We start from the raw sequence: 17,998 nt of genomic DNA, 5'->3' as shown, positions 1-17,998 counted from the left end.
AGAACAATACAATATTCTTTATTCTGCAACTTGACAGAGATCGGTCTCCTGAGGAGTGCAGCGATGTGGCGGACGTGTCTCGGTAGCATGATAGTTAATTGTTGTTACCTGTTACCAGTTCTCTCAGTAAGAATACCCTTTCACAGGTAGGTGAATCGTGGAACTTTCTGTCTGTGTGTCTTACCGAGGAATGTCACCCATGCTGGAGAACAGTGCTATATGCAGCCTATCCTGAGTCCTGACTGAACCATGTGTTGCAGGCCTGTGGGTATGCTCTTAGCTAGGCTAGCTATTCTGTGGACACTCACTAGGAGAGGTTCGAAAACGAGGGTAAACAGTACTTACTTACCTTCAGACAATAGACACTGTCATGTCCACCATTTTGGCCTCGGCTGGTATGATAGCACAAGCCCCAAGTGCGCCACCCCTCCTACACAATCTATGGGCAGGAAATTTAGTTCGCCACCCGCCCCTAGATGGCAGACAAAGGGGAATGTAAATTAAGGTAACTTTGTCTACCTGCCCAGCCTAATTCAGGACAAATATGTAAATATAAAGTGTTGTGACAAGAAACCTGTTAATGATACAAGTGAATGTAAAGAGTATTGTAATTCGAATATGTATGCACAGGAAGGGTACAGATGTGCCCTCCCTACTGAATATGTACATACATTGTATATTTACCCTGGCTGAGCTAAGCCAGGCAGAAAGCTCTTCCCAGTAATTCTGGGTCAATAAAAGTGACCGAATACTTGAGCAGTATTGTTTTAGGCAGCGACCTCCCTGGAGGACCGCCCCTACCCCCACCCCCTCTGGTAGGTAGCGTCCTCTCTGAAGGACTGCTCCTACCCCTTCCCTCCTCTGGTAGGCAGCGACCTCTCTGAAGGACCGCTCCTACCCCTTCCCTCCTCCGGTAGGCAGCGGCCTCTCTGGGGGACCGCTCCTACCTCTCCCTTCTATTGGGCAGCGACCCCTGCTCGGGGACCGCTCCCGCTCCTCCCTGTGCCCCTCCCAGAAGCCCGGGACAAGTCAACACATCTGACTTTAATTCAGCACCCATGTGTACTTACAAGTACACCTACACACACTCCTCGATAAAAGGGTAATTTGTATATTTAATTTTCACATTTTCCTGGTCCAAACTTTTGAGGCCGGCATGCTTCCGTGCTGGTGATTTACTTGAAATTACAAGCCATTGTTGGTTGGTCCTGTAAGCAGAGTGCCTGGCAACATGCCATATGGTGCGAGTGAAAGAATTAAGGTTAGGGCCCTAGCTCAAAAATCACACTTCGAGATGCGCAGAAGTCCAGAAATATGAAAAAGAGTTTAAACACGATGTTTATAGAAATAAGATGTTTACTAATCAATTTAAGCAAGTCAATGATGGGAGCTCCATGAGACTGCTGGTGGGTTGGCAAACGACTGGATGACTGGAACAAGGGTTACAGTGATGCGGCTTTCGCTCTGCAGTAACAAAATTCGTGTCATTCATATCACTATTATAATCTAATATGACACCAGTTTGTAAAAGTACATATTAATTGTACTGGAGTATTAACACTGTTCGTCTTGCTGGTTTAAGTTTTCAATGCAACTTTTTAAAAATATAACATTGGTGGCATTTGTCACAGCTGCGCTAACTGTGATGGATTTTAATGAGAACCGGACTTTGCCTAAGTGCATACCACGTGAAACTAAGTTTTTTTTTAGTACACAAAATTTATTTCAACTTTTTAATAAAGTATAAAAATTAATTTATATGTATTTCGTAAAATAACTATTTTATACATACTTTTATTTATTTAAGTATTCTTTTTTTTTTTGCCAGAGGCCAAGTCTTTGCAATCTGCAATCTTGCACGTACGCCGTTTCGAGAAAGAGAAAGAAAAAATGTGAAGTAATCACGTAGAGAGGTTATGGGATCGTAAAAATATACAATTTGTATTTGAATGAATTTTCCTTGTGATAAATTATAATTAAGTGTAACAGACGTTTAGGAACTATTGAAATGAAATGGATCACCGTGCAAGAAAAAGAATCAGAGAAGTAAAAAGGAAGGCTAGACCAGGTTAGGTTAAACGAATTTTTATAAAATGAATGTATTTACTATAAAGTCTATGATATAAATTGTTATGTAATTACGTAAAACACGTGGCTGTGTGGGCGAAGGGAATGTGGAAGAGAATTGAGAGTGCTGAAAAGGGAGAGTTTTAATAACCCAACATAGCTGATGAAAAAAATAGGTTGGGAGTGCCTAAAGGACAGAATTCAGGAGGAGATGCTATTTAGGCTGTACCAAGTGTTGAGTGGATGGGGGGACGAGTTGTGATGTGGTTGCCTAGAAGTAGGAGGGATAACTCTAGGAAGCTCAAGAAGGATGGAAAGAGGAAGGAATTCTATGTTTATTAGAACCAAAGCATAATGGAATGTAATGGAGGAGGAGCATGTGTTGGCTAGGAGTGTAACACAGTTCAGGAGAAAAGTGAGAGGAAAGTAGGGGGAATGCTTGCCACCTGGTTTTTGCCCATTTGCAGTAGATAATAATAGTAATATTAAGTAGTTAAGGTCCAGCTACAATAGACATTGCAATTGTTTATTTTAGTGCTGCTGCAGGTGAGTACGAATCTGATCGGAGCATGTCACAATTAATAGATGTGTATTATGTTTGCTGTCCTGCTGCGGACTGTCGGCCCAAAATTAAAATCGAAAATATATGTATGAACGCGGCATGGTATCAAGAAACCTCATGAACGGTCAGTAGAGCTCTATTCACAAATGCACCGCAAACGAGCCAAAATCCACTGAAGAGAAATGTTAAATGCATAAATATACAGTTGATAGAATTCCATGTAAAGATTTAAGTCAGAAAAATGTTTCAGCACAGATAAGCGCAGTGGGCAGACGATGACGACGAGACATTTGCATGAAGACAACCACCTTGGACAACCCAGCGACACACAGACATACCCAGCGATAAAACTAAACATAGGTATTCTAGATAACATGGAAACGACAGCCTTCTGTGTTCATCATCTGTGCTGTGATATTTTTCTGACTATTCCCACTAGATTATGCATTTCTTAGTAGTTTGGAAGGCAGTGGTTTGGGGATAAATTTTGGGGTAAAAAGCATGAAATTAAAGACAAAATATTGAAACTAAAATTATTAAAATTTCTAAAGGATTCAAATAACAGGAATATCAATAATTTTTCATAAATACTTACCCTTTTTTTAATATGCTTAACCACACACTATTCCATGACTCCAACACCCTTCACAAAAACTGACTTTTAATTTCTGTGGGATAAAAATTGCCGTTTTGAGAGAATTTATACAATAGCACAATTTTACAGTATTTTATAAATATCACTGACCTAACTAACCTAACCAACCCTTCAAATATTGCACAATTTTATACCCTAAATCAGTTCTAAATATCTCAAAACAATTTTTTTTCCTCTTATTTTGCACAGTTAACGTATAAAGTACCTGGATGACCGAGCTTCGCTCGGTATTTTTTTTTTGGTGGTAAATTGTGTTTTTTAGAAATTATATTTAAATACGAATTACATACTGATGAAATGAACTATGAATAATATTTTTCGATCTTACCAACCTAATAATAAGCATTTTTTTTCTTCCAAAGATAATTTAGGCATTTTTAAGTGAAAACATGAGTTAAAAAGACACAAATAATATAAGTAAACAATTGATTTTCTTGGTCTAACCTCAAACCAAACACTCATTGGCTTAGTGTTGCTTAATGCCATCTACTGGAGTAGCTTTAGTGTTGTTGTGTCGTTAAAGCAGTTAGTTGCTCCCAATTAAAAAAAAAAATGGTATTATTACTTGTCAATAGATGTCAGGAAGTAATTTTTGTTTACGTTTATTATCGATAAAGTTGATTATTGAAAACCCGGATAAAACAATATTTTCTAAAAGGAATCCTAGCTAGATTGATTTATAGCCCCTGAAACCCCCTGCATACTAAATTTCATGAAAATCGTTGGAGCCGTTTCCGAGATTCAGATTTTATACACACACACACACACGCACAGCTCGTTTAAAGATATAAGATATAATATGTTGCATCTAATGAATAAACAAAGAATTTTTTCTGGTTAAAATAGTATTTATCTAAACTACCTAATAACATTTTTGAATCTGAAAAGGATTACCATGAATCTAAAATTTAGATTAATACAAACAAATTATGTCATGTCTTGCAGAAATTTTTTAATTTGTATTCAACTTACAATCATAATTCGTTTTTATCACAATGTTTTGTTATGTCCAGAATCTTTCGACATACTAAATACATTTTTAAAAAAATTATAAAATTTTCATTTCATATTTTTAACTTTTAGTGATTAAAATACTTGAGTTTATTAATTAAAGTAAAAAAAAGCAGTATAAACTATAAAATATAAATGAATACATAATAAAATTCATAAAATTTCTGGAACTAAAGATAGTGAATATATTAAAATGCATGATCAAGTGGAAAGGATTATTATATGAATCACATATTATAAATTGGTACTTACAAGTTTGTAGAAATTGCACTTTGTTCTCGAATTTGTCACAGTACACAAATTATAATTGGATATGTGAAATACATACTTGTATGGACTTAAAACATATTGAGAAAGGATGTCTAAGTATAAAAATTTGCAAGTAAAAAAAAAACTGTATTATCACAATGCTCTGCAGGAAAATAACTTAGTGTCAATTGTAGAGGAAGACCCTGAAAAAAAAATTGGTAAATATGTAGTTGGGCGGTATTTGCGAAAAAAAAGTTAAAAATCCGAAAATACCTTTATTAGATGCTCTTCAACTTCCTCTTTTCATTAAACGTGGCGGAGGTAAGAAATTTCAAATACTTAAGGAGATATCGCCGTTCTTATTTTGCTATACAAGACCTGTGTAATCATTTCACCATCACAATTTTTTTTTATTGCCATGTGTTTGTGAATGCCTAACTAATGAAAATGGTCAATTAGGTCAGGTCAGTTACATTATAAATACTTTGAAACTAAGCGTACATTAAAAATAATATGAATTAATTTCAATGGTTCTTTAGTTTTAAAGTATTTATAATGTAACTGCCCTGATCTAACAAACCGGGACAAAGGATGAACAGTAACAACTCACGTAAATTTTTTTTGTTACTTATTACTTACGCAACAATATCTGAATAACAAATAAGACTTTAAAATTAGACACGATAAAAACTCACCTAAGTTGGAGGCGGTAATTAAACACCGTTTTAAACAATAAATGAACTAAATAATCACGTATTGGTTCATTTGAATTCTGGCCTATCATGAACAATCATGTGACATCATTATCCAATAAAAAAATAGATACTCGTAAACAAGAAACAATGGAAATGCCACATGAATGCACTGGTATTGTGATGAAATTTAAAAATTTGATATCTCCTAAAGTATTTGGAATTTCTTATCTCCGCCGCTTTTAATGAAAAGAGGAAGTTAAAGAGCATAGAATAAAAGTATTTTCGGATTTTTAACATTTTTTTTTGCAAATACCGCCCAACTACATATTTACCAAATAATTTGGTTCGTTAACTCTCAAAAAAGTACTACACATGATTTGAACGTTTAATGTAAAATGTGTTCAGGAGTTTGAGTGCAACCGGTAAGTTCAGCAAGAAAACCTATTTATATGTTATTTTTTGTTTTTGTTTAGAATTGAACTCGAAGGGTGACTGGACATCGCAAGGATATTTAAACAATTTTGAACCATTCAAAGTTGTTAAGGACAACATCGAGCGAATCCAAGTGAGAGATGTCTCGCCGCAGAGCTTCATAGAGAAATACGAAAGCAAGTACAAACCCGTAGTTATCTTAGGGGCGCAGGATGAGTGGAAAGCACCCCAGAAGTGGACTTTGGAGGTACGGAGCTTTGTTTTTAAGTTCTCTTTATAAAGAAGCTGCGAGATTTAGAGGTTTAGAGATTCAACAATGTTTCCTGGTACTAATTTTTATTTTTGCTCACGTTGCAGAAGCTGGAGAAAAAGTATCGCAACCAGAAATTCAAATGTGGGGAAGACAACGAGGGCTATAGTGTGAAAATGAAGATGAAGTATTACGTTCAGTATATGAAAACTAGTCAAGATGATAGCCCTTTGTATATTTTTGATAGCAGCTTTGGTGAGGTACTTCAAATGCCATTCAAATACATACTTAAACTATAACTTTATACGCTTGTTCAAAATTTACTTAAAAATAATTTTTTACTGCCTTTTTTTTTATCCGTGTTCTACACGTGCTGTAATAATATTGTAATGCTTGGCATTTCAAAATTAAGGGTCGCATTTCTGAAGAGGGAAAATATGTGTGTGGTTTGTAGCACGTCCGACGCAAGAAACTTTTGGAGGATTATGAGATTCCGGTGTACTTCCGCGACGACTTGTTCAAGTACGCCGGCGAGGGGCGTCGCCCACCGTACCGGTGGTTCGTGATGGGCCCCGAGAGGTCTGGCACGGGGATCCACATAGACCCTCTGGGCACCAGCGCTTGGAACGCCCTGATCAGCGGGCACAAGAGGTGAGTGCGTTGCAGTGCGGGTGGGTGACTCGGAAATCACGGAAATGCACCTTTGCAGTACATTAGGCTGACAAATATTTATGTACGAGACACGAGAAAAAGTACTGATATTAGCTGTTGCGGAAAAGATAAATGAACATTGGTGGATTAAGGGGCCTACTTACAGTGAGTAGAGCTTCAGAAAAAAACCACAATATTTAAAACTGCTCAAGATATCTGAGGGGGGTCTGTTCATGAAAAAGCCTTTAAGGATGAGCTTAAGACGAATTAGTACTTTTCTTTCCATATTTTGTTTTTCAGATATTTGTTATAAGAGTGAAAAGGATAAAGAGTGTGTTTTTGGGATAATATTTAGGCATGAAATATTCAGCAAAAGCCCTCGAAAGCACTTAACGGACTTGCATTACAACTATCTTTATTTCTCAGCTTTATAACATTACGATTTCTCCCGAATCTCATAGTTGTCCTGTGCCTGACGAAAAGACTGCGTGCCAGTCTACTACAGCTGTGTGTTTAGAGGCAATACCATGCTGGAAGCACTAGTGAGTATCACATTTACCATACCGCGTCACCAACAAAACTACACGCCTCAAGTCATATACTCTTGCCCCTGACTATAGTTTGACGTGTGCGAGGTGTCCGTGATAAAGTGTGTTGTTCCCGCACAGGTGGTGTCTGTTCCCCACGCATACCCCCAAGGAGCTGCTGAAGGTGCTGCCCTCCGAGGGCGGCCGGCAACGGGACGAAGCCATCACGTGGTTCAAAGTGATATACCCTCGCACCCAGCTTCCCGATTGGCCCAAGGACTGCAAGCCGGTACGTTTCAGCCTGTCTGCATTTGTCTGATTTAATGCTCCAAAATGTAGGAAGCCTTTTACATTTGTGTTTTTGACTAGGTTTATACTAACGTAGAATATAAGACACATGTGAGTACTCGAAATTCGAGTTTCGAGTCAAGGTTTCATTTATAATTCTCTTGCTCTTGCTTGTGGCCTTTTAAAAACTCAAAATTTGAGGGTTTTTTTTATAGTTTGGTACCTTATTTTCCAAAATCACGACTCGTTCGTTACTCCCCTAGTATCATCTAACCTACTTTGCTTCAGGTGCTTTTGCATTCTCTCTCACTGCATTCCATCATATTTATATAACGACTCATTTAATATCAAATTCGGGATAGTTTAGCACGGAGAGTATTTAATTTAAAATATTCGGCACAAAAAAAATGTCCGGTGGATCGTGTGAAGTTTTGACGAGGTGATCCGCAGCTGTGCAGCGCTGTTTCCCCGGCAGGTGGAGATCCTGCAGGGGCCGGGGGAGACGGTGTTCGTGCCGGGCGGCTGGTGGCACGTGGTGCTCAACCTGGACGCCACGATAGCCGTGACCCAGAACTTCTGCTCGCGCACCAACTTCCCCGTGGTGTGGCACAAGACTGTGCGCGGCCGCCCCAAACTCTCCCGCAAGCTCTACAAAGTCCTGAAGGTAGCGTGTGTGTGTGCGCGTAAATACTTCATTCATTCATTTGTAGTTGTAACGTGCCTACCTGCGGCAAGAATGCCTTAGATGGTAGGCACAAACAAAATACACAAATACGTTTACAATTAAAAGGATAAAACAAAACAACAAATAAACAAAACAACACAAATATAAAAACATGAAATCCTAGCAAAAGGACACATTAATAGACAACACAAAAACAGGACTATATATAAAGTAAACAAACATTGATTTAATCATGGATTATATATAATGAGCTAGGGTATCAAGTATTAAGGTAATCAATTATTTTTTTATATAAAATTTATTATATAAGAAAACTAAGCTATTGAATTTGTTGAAATTTTTAACACTATTTAAATATCATTTGTTTGGTTGTTTACTACTATCAAAGGATGGTTGCATTAATGCACTGCCGGCCATTACAGTTGCGCACGGTACAGAGCTTCTGGTTTTTGAGCAAGTTAAGTATGTGTGATGATTTTTTTTGAGAAGAGATCTGAATTGCAGAATTAACGTGATATCAGAGCATTTTTTTAATCAGTAATGTTTGTCTGTATTTTATTTCTCCTCTGGCATTCCTGATTAAACTACAGTAGTAGAGTTCGTAATCCGGATTAGGTGGGACTGAACCGTGTCCATATTAAATTAAATTTGCTCTTAAGATGTAATAAAGTTGTACAGAATGTCCATAAAGTCCCGTTACCATTACATACTGTTACCACAACCAAACGGGAAGAGATGAACGGTGGCGGTTTTCACCATTATGTTCCACGCGTCCCAAAGTTTGTTTTCTAATCACACCGCCTCAGTGTGAGCCCCTTTTGTTGCCCTAAGGATGTCCAGACGATACTCAATCTCCGCCCACGTACGGCCAAGGACAGCAGCATCAAAGCTTTCGACACGTTCTGTGATCCGTAATTTCAGTGTCCTTATGTTAGGTACTGGATTATCGTGCACATAATCTTTGACGTAACCCCACAAAAAAAAAAAGTCTTAACGGTGTTACATCTGGAGATAGGTAAAACTATAAACTATAAAAATTGATTTCCCCCCCCCCCTCCATAAATACCACATTATCTACAGTATGACTATAGTTTTAATTCTTCTTTATAGGTGGATCTAAATTTTTAACTTACCAATTGATATAGGAATAATATAACTCAAATCACAATATATTTTTTTATCCTGTGTGGATTAACCATGTCAGGATGAGCAGGATACAGATTAACGGGACTCTACTTATAATCATATTCGATATTCCAGCAAAGCTGTGGTCCCAAGACTAAAGCCCACCGCACACGGTACAATATTTTCTACTAGTTTGCTTACTAGAATGGTTACTTGTTTCTGTACTGTGTAGGCTACAAGCTGAAACACTAGGCGCGCTACAAGATTCTGCTGCACAAGATTCTAGCTGCCTTACTAGTTTTGTTAAGAGAATAATCTCCACAACAAATTTTTATTATGATAATTCACATTTTTTTACTGCATACAAACAAGGCTCTTCTTTGTATGCATTTATTAAAACAAGGAGTTGATCACTAGCCCACTTCTTTCCGTCCATATTTATCACGACATGCACGCTTAAACGTGTAAACAACCCCCTCGTGCTGTCTTCGTGAGTTCTGATTGGCCACTGCTTGAATATTGGAACACACCAAGCAACGAAAATAGGACGCTGTCTATTACGCAAAACCAGTAGCCCAGCTCGTACAGCTACTAGTATCCAGGTTGAATTTGAGTGAAGAAACTAGTAGTGGAGCCGGTACGACTCCTAGCTTACAGTATCGTAAGGAGTATTGTACCGTGTGCGGCGGGTCGGTGCAGGCGAAGGAGCCCAGGCTGGCGGCGGTGGCCGACTCGGTCGACCTGAGCGCGTCGACCGGCATGGCGTCGGACAGCTCGAGCGCGTCCACGTCGAGCAGCTCGGGCGATACTTCGTCCTGCTGCTCGTCCCAGGGCGATGAGGACAGCGGCCAGGAGTCGCTGTCGTCCGGCAGCCGCAAGAAGCGGCGGAGGCTCTCGTAGCAGCCCGCCGCCCCCCGTGAGTTCACCCCCCGCCCTCCTCCCTTGGTTCTGGTGTTCACAGCAAGGTCAACCCATTTGCATCTACAAGCGTACTAAGTACGCAGCTGTTCTTTTCTGGCCGATAACACCACAGACGTACCGGTACGCAAAATGGCTAATCTGCCCGTAAAAACTTGAAAAAAAAAATCCCTTTAGAATGTAAACAACCCCTCAGAGTAGCTAGTATTGTTATAACTAAGGTATATTATCGTGAAACTTAAAATATTTAAAAAAATTTATTTAAAGAATAAAAATATAATGAAAATAGAAAACAACTTTTAATAATAGTAATATATATAAAAAAGTTTATGGATACCATGGTATGTCTAACATTAAAGTAAGTGGATGCAAATGGGTTAATAGTAGGCTTCAGTGAATCCCGTTTTTTTTTAATTTTATTTGAATTTAATATCAAATTGTTCATAAAAAAAAATATTTTTTGAACCAAATTTAAACATAGAAACAAATTTTTTTTTTGACACTACAAAAGAGACCCAGAAAAATTAATGTCAATACAGTATAATTTAAAAAAAAATATTTTTTTTTGAATTATAATAAAGTGGTGTAGAATGCAAGAGAATTAAAACCTAGCAATCCATTTTCTTAAACCAGAAAAACTTTTTAATGTTAGTATAATCAACCAACTCATTATCAATTTTGTATAGAGTATTTTTAATAGTGATGGGTCGAATCCTTAATGTCTCGTATCCAAACCTCGAATACTTCCCTCTAATTCAGAACTAACATAATGTGCAAGAAATTATAGCTATGGTGTTTAAACATTCTACTATCTAAATTGTTGTTTCACAAATTAATTTTCCAGAATTAATACATATTGCAATTTTGTTCATATAGTTAAATGTCTTGGAAAATGGTACCAGGATAGGTATGAAGAAAAAAATTTACCTAGTAAACCTCAGAGATTAGCAGTGTTTAATTTTTTAATTTACTTTATTTTCTCTAATTTTTTCTTAGAATCCTTAAAATACAAAGGATTTGATTGTATTTCAGGATCAGGATTTTATTGGCTCATCCCTAGTTATTAATCATCATCACAGATTTTTTGTTACATATAAAAAAGCATGTACATGTGCAAAATAAATATTTATTAATAGGCTTTGTTTAAATTGTGTATCACTTCATTCCTGAATATTGAATATATTTTCGAAGACTCACGGACCCTAGTTACTGTGACAGTAACATAACAAAACACCAGGGAAATTGGAGAAGGAATCATTCATAGCCTAAATTTAGGACAAGATTTTATTGCTTTATAATTTGGCCATTTTCATTTTCACAACAGATTTTTGTTTATTGTTTTTATTTATTTACATTGTCTTTATTCATAAAGAAATAGCATGTTACCAAACAAACATGAAACCAAAATTTTTCTTGGTACTTATTTCAATGAAATACATATTCTTATTTTTTCTGACACGATAAAATTTATATAATAAAATCATTAGTAATAAACAAGACAAGAATAGAACTATTGCATATTTTTGTGTGTTTGAAAAATGTGCCAACATCATTAATTTAGAAAATTTTACTAATAAGAGATGCAAGATAAAACGAAGTAATATTACTTTTTTTCCAATATATATTGGTACAAACTTTGTACTAAATGAATTACATTCAATGAATTTTGCATGATAAAAAAAATATAATTTTTGTAATTTGAGTTCGCCATTACCAATATCAAATATTTTTTTTTCCAGATGGTGATTTAGTGTATAGTCATACACACTATGAAATGGCATATGCTACGTTAATTTTGAATTTGAATTTTTTGTCATACAATTCTAGTTTCATATTAGTTGTGTTAAGTTTCAGGGAATCAATTTTTGGTTAGGTGAAGTCAGAAATTTTATTACAGTTTTGTGTGGGCACCTTGTGGTACTTAGTCTGCACATCTCATGTAGAGGCCATTAAGGCAATCCGGGGTTGATTCTCAGTAGGGTCTCACTCTTGAGTTCTTTCAATTGGGAATCATGGCGGATTTTGCTGGGAACCTGGGGTTTCTCTAGGGTACAATCTTCTTCCCAAGCCATGCATTCCATGAATGCTCCTTTTCATCTCCTCACCACTCATCTGTAATGATCTAGATACAGGCATGATGCTGAGTCTTAAATTCATTAGTTCATATACTTCATGTACTTATTATTATTAAAGGTACATAGTTTGTAAGGGGCCCACCTACCTGGCCACTCTAACGATGTGCAAAGCTTCAGAATAAACCAGACAATTTGAAAACTGCTCTGAACATGAGTGCTGTCTGTGATGTTGAAGATGGCTAAAACAAATTTTTTTCAGACTAATTTTTAAGATTTGAAATGCTTTGCGTAGATCCTTTAAACCACTCAAAGGTCTTGCATTTCATCTTAATCTTAGAGGACTGCTAGCCAGTTCACTTAGAAGGCGACACCGCGCTAGAAGGAGTACACGTCGTTTTGCCTAGAGTCATTTAGCCTAAAATGACTTTAGGCAAAATGACTTTAGGCAAAATGACTTTTAGGCAAAACGACTTTAGGCAAAATGACTTTAAGGCAAAATGACTAAGCAGAACAAATTTAGGCAAAATGACTGTAAGGTTTGATCACTGCCTGGGCGGGCCCCTTAAAATTGCTACGAGGTTATATAGTGGAGTTTTCCATTTCTTTCCCAGGGAAGTCTTCTCTAAATATCGGTGGTGCTGTGCAAGTCGTGAACTTGGCCCACGTAAGAAGATACCAACCCGCAAGTAAACTTCTGGGCCTCTGATGACTGATGGGACGGTAGATGGTATACGAGTCCTACATTTGTTAGCTTGATTGTCAACAAACGTATTTTAACAAAAAAATTAATTGTGACATTACAATAGGTAGCGCAGTGTGAAACTTATTTGGATGGATGTACTGTATATACTCTTTTATAAAGTGTGTTATTTTTTTTAAAAGTATTACATATTCAGTCTGTTCTGATGTAAGATTTTTTATTGATTGTTGTGTGGGAACAAAGTTCCAAATCCTGAGGATTTAAAGCAACATTAAAATATTGCATAGCATAGATTTTGCACATCAGTAACCATAATGAAGGGACAAATGGAATTGGAGACGTGCTAAAAAATAAGTCATGAAAATTTTTCTTTAATTTCTGACTGTGTAAAAAAGGAAATTATTTATATTGATTCAGCAGCTACTTTTATACTGACAACCCTTTACATGGTTATTTTATATATAGTATTTGTAATTTCTACATCAGCTTTACATGTGGAGTAATGATAACCAAGATAGAATATTTGCTCCACTGCAAATACGGTACATTAACTTCTAAAATTTTGATTTCATATTAACAACTTATAAATCTGCTGGCTAGACATTGTTGTTGAATGTTGATTTTATATTTATTTTATTTTTAATTTACTACAAAGAAAATGTCAGTTAACTTCCAAAAAGCTTCATCCAAAGAGAATGTTTTAAATTTAATATTAAAAAAAAACCAACGTGTAATAAACTTCTCATTTAAATCAGTTCCAGTGAATTAAAAAAAAAAATTAAAAATTTTATAAGTGCATGATTTCATAGTCATGTTTAACATTCATTGACTGACTAGATTTATTAATGTATTGAACATGTAACTAACTACTTAGGTATGTCAATTCTTATTTTAGTTTGCATAAAAAAAAAAGTACTAAAAAGTACTAAAATATACTTCATAAATAAAATGATAAATTATGGCATTATTTATGTTGCTAGTTATATACTACTGGTTTTACATTTTAAAAATGTTTTACCATTGGTAATGTGAATTGATGTGGCTTTCTTATGTTTTATTATTTTATAGTTTTATTAAATTTACTACTCATTTGACATACTAATAATAATTAATAAAATTAGTAATGATTAATAAAGAGATTCATTGAATTTTGAATGTGTGGTTTATGCATCCTTATTAATTTGGTGAGACTGATTAGAAAAGTATGAATACTACTATGTCTAACTGTGGAAACATATTTTCGTAAATATTTATAACCAGCAACCAGAATATTCGTGAACTTTTGAGGTTTATTGAACACACACTCTCTGCTTTCTTAGTGCTAACTACCAACCACTTTATTGAAGAGTACATACAGTTTTTAAAATTTAAGCATGTTCTTTATTTCATTTAGGTTTACCAAGTGGCTAATATTCTTTCGTATTTAGTAATATTGTCACTTAAATATTTTATGTGGTGTGTGTATTATGTACTTTTTTTGTTTTAATATTTGTATTTAATGATGGGATCAGTTCAAAATAATATATATTTTTTTTTGCAAGAATTAATAATGGACTTTCATACATGCCTGTTCATAATTTAATTAATTTTGATCTATTTTATTTTGTATAGTATGTGTATTCATGTGTACATCCATAGTAAGGCATGTATCTAGTCAGTGCATTACATGTTGAAATGCTAGTTGTTGCACATACTGGAGATACCATTGGCAGCACTGTAGATGTGTTTATAATCAAATAAAATAAGTACGGGAATCATTTTCACACACGAGAGAGCCAATCATCCGATCGTGCATCTTCAGTTTTTTTTTGGTTCATTGTAAATAAATATGGCGGTGTTGATAAAAGGATACTAATGGTCAAATAGGTTAGGTTGGCTACATAAAAGATACGGAAAAAAAGCGTGAACTTTAGGGAACTTCGGGTTTTGGCTCTCTCGTCTGTGAAAAGATGGCTTCCCAATAAGTACAGTAAAACCCATATATAGTGAACCTCTTTATAACAAAAAGCCCTTTACAGCAAAACTATATCTATAGCACTTCTCATTGTTACTTTGCAGGGTCATTTGACTGGATAATTACTTTTTCATTCCAATACACAATTTCTGCCATTAACACTTTCCTTGTTTCAATGTGCTCTGTTGCCAGATATACGACATAGAGCACAAAAGTATTTGATACAACTTTGTAATGTAATGCATTTTTTATGTATCTGAAACATTGTATTTTGTAATGCAAAATTTTGAATGAGAATTTTGAAAACATATTCTTGTTTATTTCATCAAAAGCTTTATCTGATATATTATCTTTTTTATTTTTAAGGAGACGTAATTGAAAGATTCATTCTTTGTTTCAACTATTTTTGTTAACAGTTGTGTACATCAATTAATATTAAAAATACTTTGGCTCTTTTGAGCATAGAACATAATTTAATGGTATTCCTTGTTATGTTATTAATAGTGACTACTGCTACAAATAGTTTCTTCTGTAAGATAATAAGTGGTGTTATCATTGAATTATTTTTCTGTCAGAATGACTACAACTGTTATAATAGTGTCAATAGACACTATGTCATGGTTGTAGAAAATTCAACAGATATTAATATTAAAAAAATATATTAAAACTTAGTACAATGAATGATGGTATACAAAATAAGACTTTCATGTTAACAAACCGGGTAGTATCATTCTGGCAACAGTGGTCATTATTTACTCTGTATTGCTATAGCAAAAGTCATTACATCACCTCTACATAACTAACTTTTGTCTTTCAGATGTGAACTCCTTTATGAAATAAAATTCATATTTATCTTTAAACTAGCCTACATTTATTAATATCTTATCAGTTATGTTAATGATTGAACAAATGACTTAAAGTTTAAATAAAAAATGAGTAACATATTTAAATATTCACAAAAAAATTCATAGAAGTAAAACACTGCAAAACTATGCCACAAATTTTAAAGATTGCTGATAAAATTAATGGGAGATCAACAAAATACATGATAGTTGGTTTGATTCATTAATTTAAGAAATCTAATTTTTACATATTATGTGCTGTTTGATAAAATTCAGTGGCAGTTGAGAGTTTGGCAAATTTATAATATAGACAGAATACTAATTCTTGTTTCAGTACTCAATGTAACAAATGCCTTGCATATTTTGTGACAGTAACACAAAAAATTTCACATGATGTGTCCATGAATAGTAGAAAATCTGACACTGTAAACTTTCTATACTTGTTTAGTTATGCTCTTTAAATAAAAAATCACCTTTAGAACAAAGATAAAAGTAATTCATTCTCTTTAATTTTTTGTATAGAGGTTTTACTGTACTATTTTAATTTTATTTGGTGTTTTAGCACATAGATTGACTACCACCGAATTAATTAATGAACTGCAGTATTTACTTCATTTTCGGGCATTATTACAGTAGGAAATGACTTGAACTGACCCATCATTTTACCAACATTTAGTTCATACCGTTTATTAAGTGTACCACCTAGTGCAACTGTGTTATCTAGGAGTAATTTATTTTTTTAATAAGGTTTATTTTCGCTCATAATTCCAGCCGTATTGACGAGTGTTTTTGTTCTGCAAATGTATGCACCTTTGTGGGGCTAGTCCACTCATTCTCACCCAGAGTGTGCGTTGGTAAAACTAACTACGTATCGTATTATCCTGAACATAAGTTGGAAATTATTCCGTAAATTTATAAAGAAAAATGCACACCGGAATTATATGCGGGCATTTCAGAAATAGCAAGAAGAAAAAAAAATATATTTATTTATATATATATATATATATATATATATATATATATATTTAGCATAGGGTACCCTGAAAACATGTCTATTTTATCCTACACGTCAGAAAATTTTGGAAATCTTACAGCGCTACAAAATTTCTTTTATAAATAACACATTTGTAACGTACAAATTGATTACCTAGTTGTAAAGTGTTATTTCTCCAGGAATACGTTGCCAGCAAATAAGAAAGTGCAACCACCAGTGAAGAAGAGTATGAGCGACAGTGATAGTGATATTGATAGTGAGTGGTTGTTGATTTGTTACCTCCTAGTAATTTTAGTCATTTTGTTGTGTAACCTTAACTTTTAAAATAATTTGCGTATGAACTATGAAGATGTGTAATCATGTGCTCAGCATGTTCTCAATAATACATTAGATTTTTTTTGTAAAAAAGTTTTTTTTTTTTTTTTTTTTTTAAATCTTATAAATTTTTTCCCTATAGGTCGACTTATGTTCTGGAAAATACTATGTACCAACCTATGGTCATTGAACCTAAGGGCACGAGAGGTAAACTTTCTTGTGGGACCAACCAAATCGTGAGCAATGTAAACTGTACTGCTAACACCACCGAGTTAGCGTCCTGGGGCATTCCTTGGCAGACAGAATGTGAACGTGTAAATTCTCCCGTATGAACCACTGCTGGTTGTAGGTTCTTAGACTGGGGATGAATACGGGAAAATAGTGCATGGAATTGAAAGTGAATTAGAGCACTTAAAACTTTGGGAATAATTGAAATGATTATGCATGCATGTGCATGCGTGTATATATTTTAAATCTAGGTATTTGCTGATAAGTTCTTTAGTTTAATCAGTGTTTGGGGGTTTTGATTTCTTTTGGATGTACGTATCATCAAATCTTAAGACAAGAATTGAGCAATTGGGATGGGGAGTTTTGTCTGTAGTAAAAAGCTGTTGTTCAGGGATGTGATTAACAAATGAATTATCTGCCGACCACATTTTACTTGGCAGAGGATCACTCTAGTTAAAAATTAGTGTGTAAGTTCTCCCACTCACACTATTTCAATGTTTAAAAAGTGTGGTAATATAAGAGTTATATTTATTATTAGTTTTAATTTTATAGTTTAATAACAGATACTGTAAGTCTATAATAGAGGAAATTTTTCATTAAAAACGAACACAGACAACCAGGTGGTACTCTTTGAAATGTATTTATCAAGTTAAGTTGTACTGTATTTGGAATAATTTTCATCTGTGCGGTTCTGTTATGCCTTATATCATGCTCTGTTTCTTAAAAATGTGTTATTAACTATACAGTAAAACCTCATTATAAAGTTTGTCACAAT

General features: G+C 34.8%; 2 protein-coding genes across 2 annotated transcripts in view; one reads left to right on the top strand and one right to left on the bottom strand.

Moving 5' to 3' along the window:
• The window catches only part of LOC134540129 (CD109 antigen-like), a 487,552-nt gene that overhangs the window by 312,181 nt on the left and 157,373 nt on the right, over window positions 1–17,998 (bottom strand). The window lies entirely within an intron of this gene.
• Window positions 1,834–16,751, top strand: LOC134539832 (bifunctional arginine demethylase and lysyl-hydroxylase JMJD6). Its single transcript, XM_063382131.1, has 8 exons — window positions 1,834–2,068; window positions 5,713–5,918; window positions 6,029–6,181; window positions 6,376–6,572; window positions 7,241–7,388; window positions 7,863–8,051; window positions 9,897–10,113; window positions 12,802–16,751. The coding sequence occupies exons 1-7, from the start codon at window positions 2,014–2,016 to the stop codon at window positions 10,095–10,097; spliced, it is 1,149 nt and encodes a 382-aa protein (XP_063238201.1). The 5' UTR covers window positions 1,834–2,013; the 3' UTR covers window positions 10,098–10,113; window positions 12,802–16,751.

This window comes from Bacillus rossius, chromosome 16, assembly GCF_032445375.1.
Source record: "Bacillus rossius redtenbacheri isolate Brsri chromosome 16, Brsri_v3, whole genome shotgun sequence".
Lineage (NCBI taxonomy): Eukaryota > Metazoa > Arthropoda > Insecta > Phasmatodea > Bacillidae > Bacillus > Bacillus rossius.
The sequence above is the reverse complement of the archived record's forward strand: the minus strand, read 5'-3'. Positions and strand labels throughout refer to the sequence as shown.